This window comes from Rissa tridactyla, chromosome 9 (assembly GCF_028500815.1).
Source record: "Rissa tridactyla isolate bRisTri1 chromosome 9, bRisTri1.patW.cur.20221130, whole genome shotgun sequence".
In the NCBI taxonomy this organism is placed as follows: Eukaryota; Metazoa; Chordata; class Aves; order Charadriiformes; family Laridae; genus Rissa; species Rissa tridactyla.
Genome location: NC_071474.1, coordinates 22,978,627 through 22,989,296, shown reverse-complemented (window position 1 = coordinate 22,989,296; position 10,670 = coordinate 22,978,627). Strand labels below are relative to the sequence as shown.

Genomic DNA, 10,670 nt, shown 5'->3' with positions numbered 1-10,670 from the left:
TCTTTGCGTTTTTGCTGGGTTTTTTGGGGATTATTATAATTTTTTTTTTTTCCAGCCAAAAAAAAAGAAAAAAAAAATTTAAAAAAAAAAAAAGAAAAAAAAGAAAAATGTGAGGTTTCGGCAGAAATGAAGCGAAGCGAAATAAACTTATTTTGTCAAAATCGTCACCTTGGTTGGTTCTTTGGAGCAATCGCTGCCGCCTTCCCCCACCCAAATCCCGCCGAGAAGATGCCGCCGGGGACCCCTTTTGGCCCAGCTCGACTCCGGCCGGGCTGAAGCATCCACCGGGAATTTGGTGAAGCCGGGAGAGGAGCCTGGGCCTCTCTTTTTATTTGCCTTCCCTCCCCCCCCAGGAGTTGCCGTTTTCCCAAGGAATTCACCCCGGCCACGGAGGGGAGCGGGGCAGGAGCCGGCCCCGGCGCTTTCCCCATTCTTTCCCAGCGACGGGGGACGTTGGGGTGTCCCCTGGGTGGCTGCACCCGCAGACGAGCTGCCACGGTCAGCGTGGGAAAGCGGCTTGATTTATTTTCTATTTAAGGGGTGGGGAAAAAAACACACAATCCCCACAAATTTAAGGAAAAGAACCCAAAAAATGGGGTGGGTGGCAGGGCGGGTGGCGTGGGGTGTCCCCCTGCCTGGGTTTGGGTGGCCTTTGGGGACATCAAACAGCTGGTGGAGAGATGTCACAGGTCCATCCATTCCCCCCCCGAAGGCAGGGGACACCGCAGAGGGGAGGCTGAGGGTGCACCCACAGGTGTGACAAGCCCGTCGGGTCTCAGCTGGCAACTGCACCTAAACCCGGATATTTTTTTAAGTCGATTCTTAACTTTCTTTACAAATCCTGGTTGAAAACAACGCCCGCACCTCCAGCAGGGCGGCGAAAGGCTGGTTTTGGGGTATTTATTTTGATTATTTTCAGTCCCACGAACCATTCAACCGCTGGCAAAGGGACCCCTGTGTCTCCGCAGGACTGGCCGATGTCCTCGGGCGGCTTCGGGGTGATGCCACAGGAGCTCCCATCTCTGAAGGGCTGATGTTTCCCTGCCGTGGCCTCACGTCACCGTGACCGACACGGAGCGCCACGGGACCGTGGGGAGCCTGGGTGCCCGGCCACCCTCCGACACCCCCCGGGCTGAGCCCTGGCAGCCTCCGGGCCTGCTCCCATGGGTTTTCCTTCGGGTCTGGGCATGGTGGGACGCAGCCGTGACGGGGCTGACCCTGTATCCCTATAGTTATTGGGATCGGCTCGGGCTGAAATAAAGCGCAGTCGTGGGAGGGTTCCGTCTCGGTTTGCAGGGGGGTCTCTGCCACCGCACCATACACCACAGGGTCCCGTCCCCTCGGTGTCCTCCGTGTGCTCCCATCCCCGAGGCACAATCCTGTCTCCGTGCTGTGGTCCCTGCCCCGCAGCACCATCCCTTTGCCGGGGTGTGATGGTGGTGGTGGGATCCGCCCCTCCCCCCCCCCCGCCCCAGCCCTTTCCCAAAGCCCCAGCACTTCCCCAGGACCCTTTTCCTGTGGCCCTTCCCCACGCTCCCATCCCTTCCCCACCATCCCATCCCCTCCCCGCACCCCCAGGCTGTTTAAATACTTAAACTGCACCGACACAAATTCCTTTTCTCTTTTTTTTTTGGTGGTTTTTTTTTTTGGGTTTGTTTTGTTGTTTCGTTTTGGTTTTTTTTTTTTTTTTTTTTTTTGCTTCGGTTTCTCATTGTCAATAAAAATGCCTTCGCGGCCAACACCAGGAGGGGCGGCCACCAGCCACGCCAGCCCCCTGCAGCTCCTTCTCCACAATGCCACAGGGTCGGGGACACTGGGGGACAGGACGGGGAAGGGACAAGGAACCGCTAAACCCGCCTGGTGCTCACTGGATGCTTGACGCCTATGTACATGGTGGAGCCGCCGGCGTCGGCCCCTGTCTCTGCCCTGCCTGGGAGGCTCGAAACCCGCTCATCCTTCCCCAGCCTCACCCGGGGTCTTTGTTCGGCTCCCGGGGGGGGTCCCGGGGGGGTCCCCACTGCTGCTCAGTTTGTGTACACCTGAGTCCCAATCACACGCATGATCTCCTTCTGGATTTTGGGGTCCTGAGTATTGATATTGGCATCTCCCACTTGGCCGTCTTCGTACCTGGGAGGAGAGAAGGGGGGGTCAGGGGGTGTCCCGGGGGGGTCCCGTGGGTGCCGGTGAGGCGGGCGCAGCCCGGGACTCACACAAAGAAGAAGCGGGTGCAGACGTGGTCCGAGACGGGGCAGACCCAGATGTTGCCGTGTTTCTGCAGGTCCTTGGAGGTGATGACTGCCAGGGGAAGGGGCTGTCGGAGAGGGGTCCCCGCCGGGCACGGCCCGTGGTGGGGATCCCCCCGCCCTCCCTCCTCCACCCACCCGGTGAGCCAGGGACATGGCTGCTGCCTGCCCACCCCTCTCCGTCCCACCCAACGTGCCCCCGCACCTTCGCAAAGCGCGATGCAGTTCAGGTTGCGGCTCTGGAGGAAGCGGGACTGGATGGAGCGTGTCTGTGGGGAGAGCAACCCGCATTACTGCCCCGGTCAGGCTGCGCTCGCCCTGTCCCCTGCACCCCTGGGTGCCATCTACCCATCCCTGTCCCCTCCATCGTGTCCCCCGGCCCCTCACCTGGGGGATGGTGTTCATCCGGTTGTACCTCTGCACCAGCTCATCCTTCGAAGGCATCCGGTGCTGCCCTTTCCCCATCCCTGCGGAGAAGCCAGGCGGCATCCGTCACCCCCAGCCACCTCCCCCAGGGTGACATGGGGACACAAGCCACAGACAGGGGTGGCCACTCTGGGTGCTCCCACCCCATGGCTAAACTCTGGGAACCCCCCAAAAGTGGGTGGAGCAGCTTCTGGAGCTTAGAAAATGTTGGGGTTTTAATTCCCTGGCACATCAGGAAGCCCCGACCTGGCTGGGATGAGGCTGGTGCGGGTGGGAAGGGTGTGGGATGCTGCCCACTCCCGTGCGGCTCCTCCGGCCGGCACGATGCCGAGCATCCCCAGGCCCATGCAGGGAGTGGGAATGGGAGTGCAGGCAGGACCGGGCAGCGCAGGCAGCTTCTTACCTGAGTATCCAAAGGAAATACTGGAGATGGGGCTCAGATAGATGCCCTTGCCATAGGCTGCTCCATGCAGCTTGCAGGAAAACACCAGGGTGAGCGACGCAGGGTCACTCCGACAGCTCGGGCATGGTGGCGGAGGCAGCCCGGCCTTGGCAGGCAGCACGTCCCCGGCTGCCTGCCCCCCTCCCTGCCTGCCCCCTGCCTGCCCCGGGGCCGGCGCAGGGGAGCGTTACCTGCAGTTTGGTGTAGGAAGCGTTGACCAACCCGTTGCGGAGGATGGAGTGCCAGTTCTCAATGTGAGAGCCGCTGGAAAAAGCCAGCCCCACGTCAGCCCCATGGCACCCTGCCCCACGGCGCCTGCTTTGGGGGGGGTTCCCACTGGCCCCCTGGCAACTCACTGGAAAGCGAAGGTGCTGCCGTAGAGTTTCTTGGCGGTGCGGAACCGGGCTTCCTTGGCCGGGGGGCTGCTGAGCAGGAGGAACTGGTGGGAGGTGTGCATGAACTTCAGCTGCTACCAGGGGAAAGGGAAGAGCAAAGGCAGCGCCGGCAGGGAGAGAGGACAGACAGACAGACGGACAGACAGACAGAGACAGACAGAGATCATGCACGGCAGCCTGGCCCCATGCCCGTCCCAGCCCTGCTTTGGCCTTCCCAAGTGTGCCAGGAGGACCCATGGCATCCCCCGTCTCTTGTTCCCTGTCCCATGTCAAATATCCTCCATCCTTGTATGCCATATCCCACCTCCCACGTCTCACAGGCTGCAGACACCATCCCAAAGGCTGCATCCTACATCCCAGACCCTTATATCACCCACCCTATAATATCCTTACATCCCTCATCCTGCTTCCCGCATCCTCCATTCCGTAGCTCGCACCCCATTATCCTGTGTCCTGCAACCCATACCTGCCATCCCACATCCCATATCCTACATCCCACATCCCATGTCCTACATTCCGCACCATATATCCTCCATCCCACCTTCCATATCCCACATCGCTCATCCCATAACCTACATCCCGCATCCTATAGCCTGCACCTTGTATGCCATATCTTACATCCCACCTCCCATATCCTACATCCCACATCCCATACTCTATGTCCCACATCCCATACCCTACATCCCACATTCCATATCCTACATCCCACACTCTACATCCTACATCCCATATCCCACATCCCGCATCCTATGCTCTCCACCTCACCTCCCATACCTTCCATCCCACACCCCACATCCCACTTCCCACAGCCTCCATCCCGCACCCCCACCTGGAGCCCAGCCAAGCCCCTTACCCTGCTGAGGGGCAGCTTGACGATGTGGGATCTGTTGCTGGAGATTATCCTTGGGAAGAGGAAGAGGAGGAAGGTCAGACAGGGTGGTCCCATGCTCCCCTGGGAATGGGGCCAAGCTGGGAGCCGTGCCGGAACCCACCCACCCCAAGGCCAGTGTATGGTCATGACCCCCAAGGTGAAGGGGCCCATGAGGGACCAAGGAATTCATGCTGGCAATGCCCGGCTGCCCCCCACCCCATTTCCTGGTCCTGGGGGATGGGGGCAGCAGGGAGGGACATGGGGCAGCAGGACGGGGCCGCAGCACCCTTGGCCTTACCATTGCAGGAGGGGATGGGCCAGGGGGTCCAGTTTGTCCATCTGCTTTTTGATCTCCAGGTAGGACCCCTGGCAGAGGCGAGAGGGGGTGCAGGTGGGTCCCCCAGCAACCACCCAAACGCGCAAGGATGGAGATCAGCACCAAAATACCACCCCCGGCAAAGGACCCTGCACCAGCGGAGGGCCTCACATGGGGCCTTGGGTGATGTGGGGCCATGCCGGCGTACCTGGGTCATCTCCCGGATGGACATCACGCTGTCCAGGGCCTTCTGCAGCCGCTCATAGTTCTTCTTCTGCATGTGGGGAAGGAGAGGGGTGACCATGGAGGGGTCCTCAGAGCTCCCGCCGACCCCAGTGTCCCCTGGCATGGGGCAGCATTGCCCCCCCAGCGCTTACCTTGGGGTTGAAGGCAAGTGTTTTGGGGTCGTTGGGGTCCACCACGGAAGGGTAAGGCTCAAAGATGATGCTCTTGCGGGGGGACTCCAGGGCAGCGCGGCACATGGCCACCAGCAAGTCTACCACCTTGGGAACAGAGTGTGGGGTGGAGGGACAGCACCCTGAGGTGACAGCGTGGTCACCCACCATGCATACCCTTACCTCAGCGCCCGTGGCCACCTCCTCTGCTGCGCCGGACATGACGCCCAGGGTGTAGAAGGAGAAGACGCAGAGCTCCCGGGTGCACACTGCTGGCTGCGGAGGGAACAGGAGCCATGAGGAGAGTCAGGGATGGTGACACAGGGTGACAGTCCGTGCCCGCCTGCGCCCTGTCCCCGCACCTTGAGCATGGAGCCATTCTGGAAGACGTGCTGCTCGTCACACACCACGCAGTACTCATTGAGCGTCGGGATCCGCTGCTCCGCATACTTCATGATCTGAGGGAGAGGATGGTGGGAGTCAGCCCCCGCTGTGGCCACGGCACTCGGGAGGATGCTCTGGGCAGTGGGATGGGGATAAGTGGGATGTGGAGGAGCAGGGAGGATGCTCCAGGCAGTGGGATGGTGCTGAGAGGGACGTGGGGCAGTGGGGAGGATGCTCTGGGCAGCGGAACGGGGATAAGTGGGATGTGGGGCAGTGGGGAGGATGCCCCAGGAAGTAGGATGGAGCTCAGCAGGACACGGGACAGTGTGAGGATGTTCCTGGCAGTGGGATGGAGCTGAGCAGGATGTGGGATGAGTGGGGAGCATGTTCCAGGAAGCAGGATGGTGCTGAGTGGTACGTGGAGCAGTGGGAAGGATGCTCTGGGCAGAGAGATGGGGATGAGTGAGACGTGGGGCAGTGGGGAGGATGTTCCTGGCACCGGGATGGAGATGAGTGGGATGAGGGACACTCACCTGGACGAGGAAGCCATACTCCAGCGTAGGGACATTCTTGCAGTGGCCGCCGACCTGCGACGGAGCCGGAGCGGAGCCAGCTGCGTTATCCCCTTTCCCCCACGCACCCCCACCTCAGCACGGCACCGGCAGGCCCGAACACCCTCCCTGCCCCAGTGGGACCCACGACATGCCAACACCCTCCCAGGGATGCAGCCGCAGCAGGGATGTGGCACCAAGAGGGGGGTAAAACCCCACAGAACCCCACAGCCCAGCTTGCCCACCAGCACCCAAGGATGCTGGGGACAAGGCGCAGGGGACAAAGTCCCACAAGGGCTCCCCCCACCACCCCAAGGAAGTCCCACCACCCCACAGCAAGGAATTCCACAGGGAATCCGGGAAGGAAAAGGAGAGGAAAGCAAACCCCAAGGCGGGGAGGCACCCACCAGGATGTTGAAGGGGGCGACACCTGCCTGGGTGCTGGGGGGGGGGTAGCCGAAAACCTCCACCTTGGGGTTCTTCACTGTGCAGGAGACGGAGCGGTTCATCAGGCGATTGACGCGAGCCTCGGGGATGCCCAGTTTGCCCTTCAGCACTGAATCCTGGATGACGGGGAAGCTGGGAGACCTGTGGGCACAGAGTCCCGCTAAGCCTCCTGCTTTGTCACTGTCCCCTACACCTCCGTCACCCGGCGCTGAATTCACCCTTTGGCTGGTTTCTGGGAGCAACCTTCATCTCCTCGGGCTTTGGTAGGGAGCAGCAGCGTCCGAGGGGCGAGTGGGGAAACTGAGGCACAGTGCCAGGTCCCCAGCCAGCCAAGGGACAGAGGGTTGGTCCCTTGGGGACACCATCGGGGTCTTACTTGGGGATGGGGGAGAAGATGCTGAGGCCAGCACGAAACTTCTTGATGGTGCCACTTGTCTTGAACCAACTGTGCCGCTTCTCCTGCTGGGTCTTCAGGAAATCGTTGCTGAGATGTTTCCATTGCTGGGACGTGAACATGCCCAGGATCCTGGCAGAGAGGTGGCATGTGTGCCTGAGTGGGGTGCCAGCACCCATGGGTGCTTTGATGCCCACTGAGCCCGGTGCTTGGGTGGTCCATGCCACGCAGCTCCTCCTCTTCCCCACCCAAAACTGGTGGTGAGACTGTCACAGGGCTGTGTGGCAGGTAAAAGGTGGTGGTATGGGGACATGTGGCACCTGGCCAGTTTTGGGGCAAAATGGTGACCCACGGCCCACCTCACCCCCCACCCTTGGGTGCCTGTTGTGTTTCGGCTCTTACTTCTTCAGCTGCAGACCCAGCCCGAAGCCCTCCTTGTTGGATGGCTGGAAAACCTCGATGGACGGTTCTGCAGAAGAGAGAGAGAGGAGGACAAGGCATCGGTGCCACCGCCGTCTGCATTCCGAGGGCACATGGGGACACCATGTCCTGCCCGTCCCCACTCACCGGGGCCATCGAGGTACTGGGAGAGGGAGAAGCGCAGGCGGAGGACGATGGGCTCCGTCCGCAGCACCTTCCACGCCGTCGCCACCTCCTCCTGCCAAGGGAGAGCCACAATTCGGCACGGCCGTGAGGACACCCAGTCATGGAGGGAAATTTGGGGACCCCCCGGGCACATGTCCCCACCCTCCCCATGCCAACGCTGCCGGGGGCACCCCGGGGACTCACATCGAGGAAGCTGATGTTCACGTGGAGGTCGATGTCCACGTCGTCAATGGTCCCGTACTCCCTGTGGAGACACGTGGCGCTATGGCAGGGACGGGGTGAGGCTGGCACGGTGTCAGAACCGCCACAGGGTGCCCCCCGTGCTGGGGAGGACAGGCTCGGGAGGCGGTGACGGGCATACATGGCTCCCCGTGTATCAAGTGTGTGCACCCCTGAGACCGGGATGGCACAGGGAGAGTGCCCGGATTGTGGATTGCTCAGGGGATTGCATGGCTGGGTGTCCCGGGGGTGGCACAGCTGGGTGCACCAGGGATGCCACGGTTGGGTGCCACAGCAATGGCACAGTGGGGCACTTGGGGATGGCACACATGGGTGGCCCGAGGATGGCACAGCTGGGTGCCCCACAGATGGCATGGACGAGTGCCACAGGGATGGCATGGCTGGGTGTCCAGGGATGCCACCGCTGGGTGGCCCGAGGATGGCACTGCTGGGTGTCCAGGGATGCCATGGCCTGGTGCTCCAAGATGGCATGGTCAAGTGCCTGGAGATGCCATGGTTGGGTGCGCCGGCGATGCCACACCCGGGTATGGCACAGCTGAGTGCCTGGGGATGCCATGGCCAGGTGGCCCAGTGATGCCATGTCCATGCGCCCCAGGGATGGCACAGCCAGATACCCAAGGATGCCACGGCTGGGTACCTGGGGATGGCACAGCCAGGTGCCCCATGGATGCCACAGCCGGGTGCTCCAGGAATGCCATGTCCATGGGTCCCAGGGATGGCCCAGCCGGGTGCCCTGGGATGCCACGGCCAGGTGCTCCAGGGATGGTATGGCTGGGTGCCCAGGGATGCCCGAGGGATGGCACAGCCAGGAGCCCCAGTGATGCCATGGCCAGCTGTCCTGGGGGTGGCACAGCTGGGTGCGGGCGATGTGGGGCGCACCCACCTGACGGCCACGGCATTCTCGCTGTAGATCTCCTTCACGGCCTCGATGTCGGCATCCAGCTGGGGGTGACGGTACAGGTCGGCGGCGCAGGTCCCCTGTGGCACAGCACCCCGTGGCACCGTCAGACCTGGAGCCCCCCCACAGCCCCGCACTCAGGGCCGGGCAGAGGTTGGGGGTCCCCAAGCCCCACCATGGCACCCATGGGTCCCAGCACCCACAGCGTTTACCTGGACGCCATAGAGGAACTCCTCGGACTCATTGTCTCCGTCAGAGTCATCGTCCGTCCAGTATTGGCCCTTGAGGTCCTGGGGGGCAGAGGGTTGGGGGGCAGCAGATTAGGGGGGCGGATATTTGGGGGGCAGAAGGGATGGGGGAGAGGGGATGGAGGAGAAGGTTGGGGGAGCAGGTTATGGGGCAGGTGGATTGGCGGGAGAGGGTTGGGGGGAGCAGATTGGGGGGAGTGGGTTGGGAGGAACAATTTGTGGTGAGCAGTTTGAGGGGCATTGAGGTGGGGGAGAAGGTTGGGGGGCAGTGGGTTGGGGGGCAGCGGGTTAGGGGGCAGTGGGATGGCAGGAGTGGGATGGGGGCAGCAGGATGGGGGGAGCAATTTGAGGGGCAGCAGGATGGGGGAGGTTTGGGGGAGCAGGGTGGGGGGCAGCAGGGTAGGAGAGCAGGTTGGGGGGGAGCAGGTTGAGGGGAATGAGATGGGGGACAGTGGGATGGGGACAGTGGGATGGAGACAGCAGGATGGTGGCAGCGGGATGGGGACAGCGGGATGTGGGGAGCAGATGAGGGGGGAGCGGGAAGGGGGGCAGCAGGATGGAGGAACAGGATGGGGACAGCGGGATGGGGACAGTGGGAGGGAGGAGCAGGATGGGGGACAGCGGGATAAGGACAGTGGGATGCGGGGAGCAGACGAGGGGGGAGCAGGAAGGGGGGCAGCAGGATGGAGGAACGGGATGGGGACAGCGGAATGGGGACAGCAGGATCGGGACAGTGGGACGGGGACAACAGGATGGTGACAGTGGGATGGTGACAGCGAGATGGAGACAGTGAGATGGTGACAGCGGTACGATAACAGCAGGATGGAGGAGTAGGATGGGGACAGCGGGATGGGGACAACAGGATGGGGATGGGGACAGCGGGACGGAGGAGCAGGATGGGGACAGCGGGATGGGGACAGCGGGCGGGGGTCGCGCATGGCGCCGCCGGGGGGCCCGGCCGATGGCGGGGGGGGCCCACCCGGGGGGGCCCACCCCCACGTCAGCCCCGTCACCCCCACCCCGTGCCGGGGGACACCGGGGGCCGCCGGAGGCCGCCAGGGCCCGTCCCCCGCCGCCGCCGCCCGCCCAGGCCCGGCCCCGCCGCCCGCCCCGTCCCGCCGCCCCCGGGGCCGGTCCCCGCGCCGGGCCGTGCGGGGGGGGTGTCCCCGTCTCCCCGCGCCCCGCCGCGTCCCCCCTCACCATCTCAGCGGCGCCGGGCCGGGCCTGCCGCCTCCATGCCGCCGGGCGGGCGGGCGGCCATCGCGCCGTGACGTCAGGCCCCGCCGCGCGCCCCGGGCGCCGCCGTCACCCGGCAACGCCGACGCTGACGTCACCCGTGGGGACACCCCCCACCCCCACCCCCCACCCCCCCACACACACCGGGACCCCACCTCAGGGTGGGCACCGGGGACTCGGCATCGGGCGGCCCTGAGGGGACCCCGGGGCTGGCGGGGTCCCCAGTGTCCCCAGCACAGGGTCATCATGAGGTGGCCGTGATGGGTCCCCACCTGGCTGGCACCGTGTCCCCGCGGCCCAGCACAGGCTCCCCAGTGTCCCCAGCACAGGGTCACCATGGAACCAGTGCGGAGCATCCGTCCTGGGTCCCCACTGTCCCCGGAAAGGTCCCCATGGTCCTAGGACAGGGTCCCCAACGCCACCAGCAGGAGGTCCCCAATGTCCCCAGCCCAGGGTCCCCAACGCCACCAGCCTGGTGTCCCTCCATGGTCTTAGCGTGGTGTCCCCGGCACAGTGTCCCCATGGTCCCAGTGCAGAACATCCATGTTGGGTCCCCAGAGTCCCCAGCACAGGGTCAC

The 10,670-nt window shown here is 63.4% G+C and overlaps 1 protein-coding gene across 12 annotated transcripts; it reads right to left on the bottom strand.

The window, feature by feature from the left end:
* Positions 1-1,645: 1,645 nt before the first annotated feature.
* On the bottom strand, positions 1,646-10,133 carry PARP6 (poly(ADP-ribose) polymerase family member 6). Of its 12 annotated transcripts, none has more exons than XM_054214773.1 (22): positions 10,057-10,133; positions 8,821-8,898; positions 8,594-8,688; positions 7,654-7,714; positions 7,432-7,522; positions 7,267-7,333; positions 6,847-6,996; positions 6,431-6,611; positions 6,006-6,059; positions 5,451-5,546; positions 5,272-5,364; positions 5,071-5,196; positions 4,902-4,967; positions 4,676-4,743; positions 4,360-4,408; positions 3,468-3,580; positions 3,303-3,375; positions 3,073-3,142; positions 2,631-2,710; positions 2,449-2,512; positions 2,211-2,295; positions 1,646-2,127 (listed from the first exon to the last, which is right to left on the bottom strand). In XM_054214773.1, exons 1-22 carry the CDS (start codon positions 10,057-10,059, stop codon positions 2,025-2,027), a joined length of 1,866 nt encoding a protein of 621 aa, XP_054070748.1. In that variant the 5' UTR covers positions 10,060-10,133; the 3' UTR covers positions 1,646-2,024. The 12 variants fall into 12 exon arrangements, 8 of the variants coding, with proteins under 8 accessions (XP_054070748.1, XP_054070745.1, XP_054070749.1 ...); XM_054214770.1 differs by lacking the exon at positions 3,073-3,142 and adding an exon at positions 2,916-3,072; XM_054214774.1 differs by having other exon boundaries at positions 3,468-3,577.
* Positions 10,134-10,670: the final 537 nt, after the last annotated feature.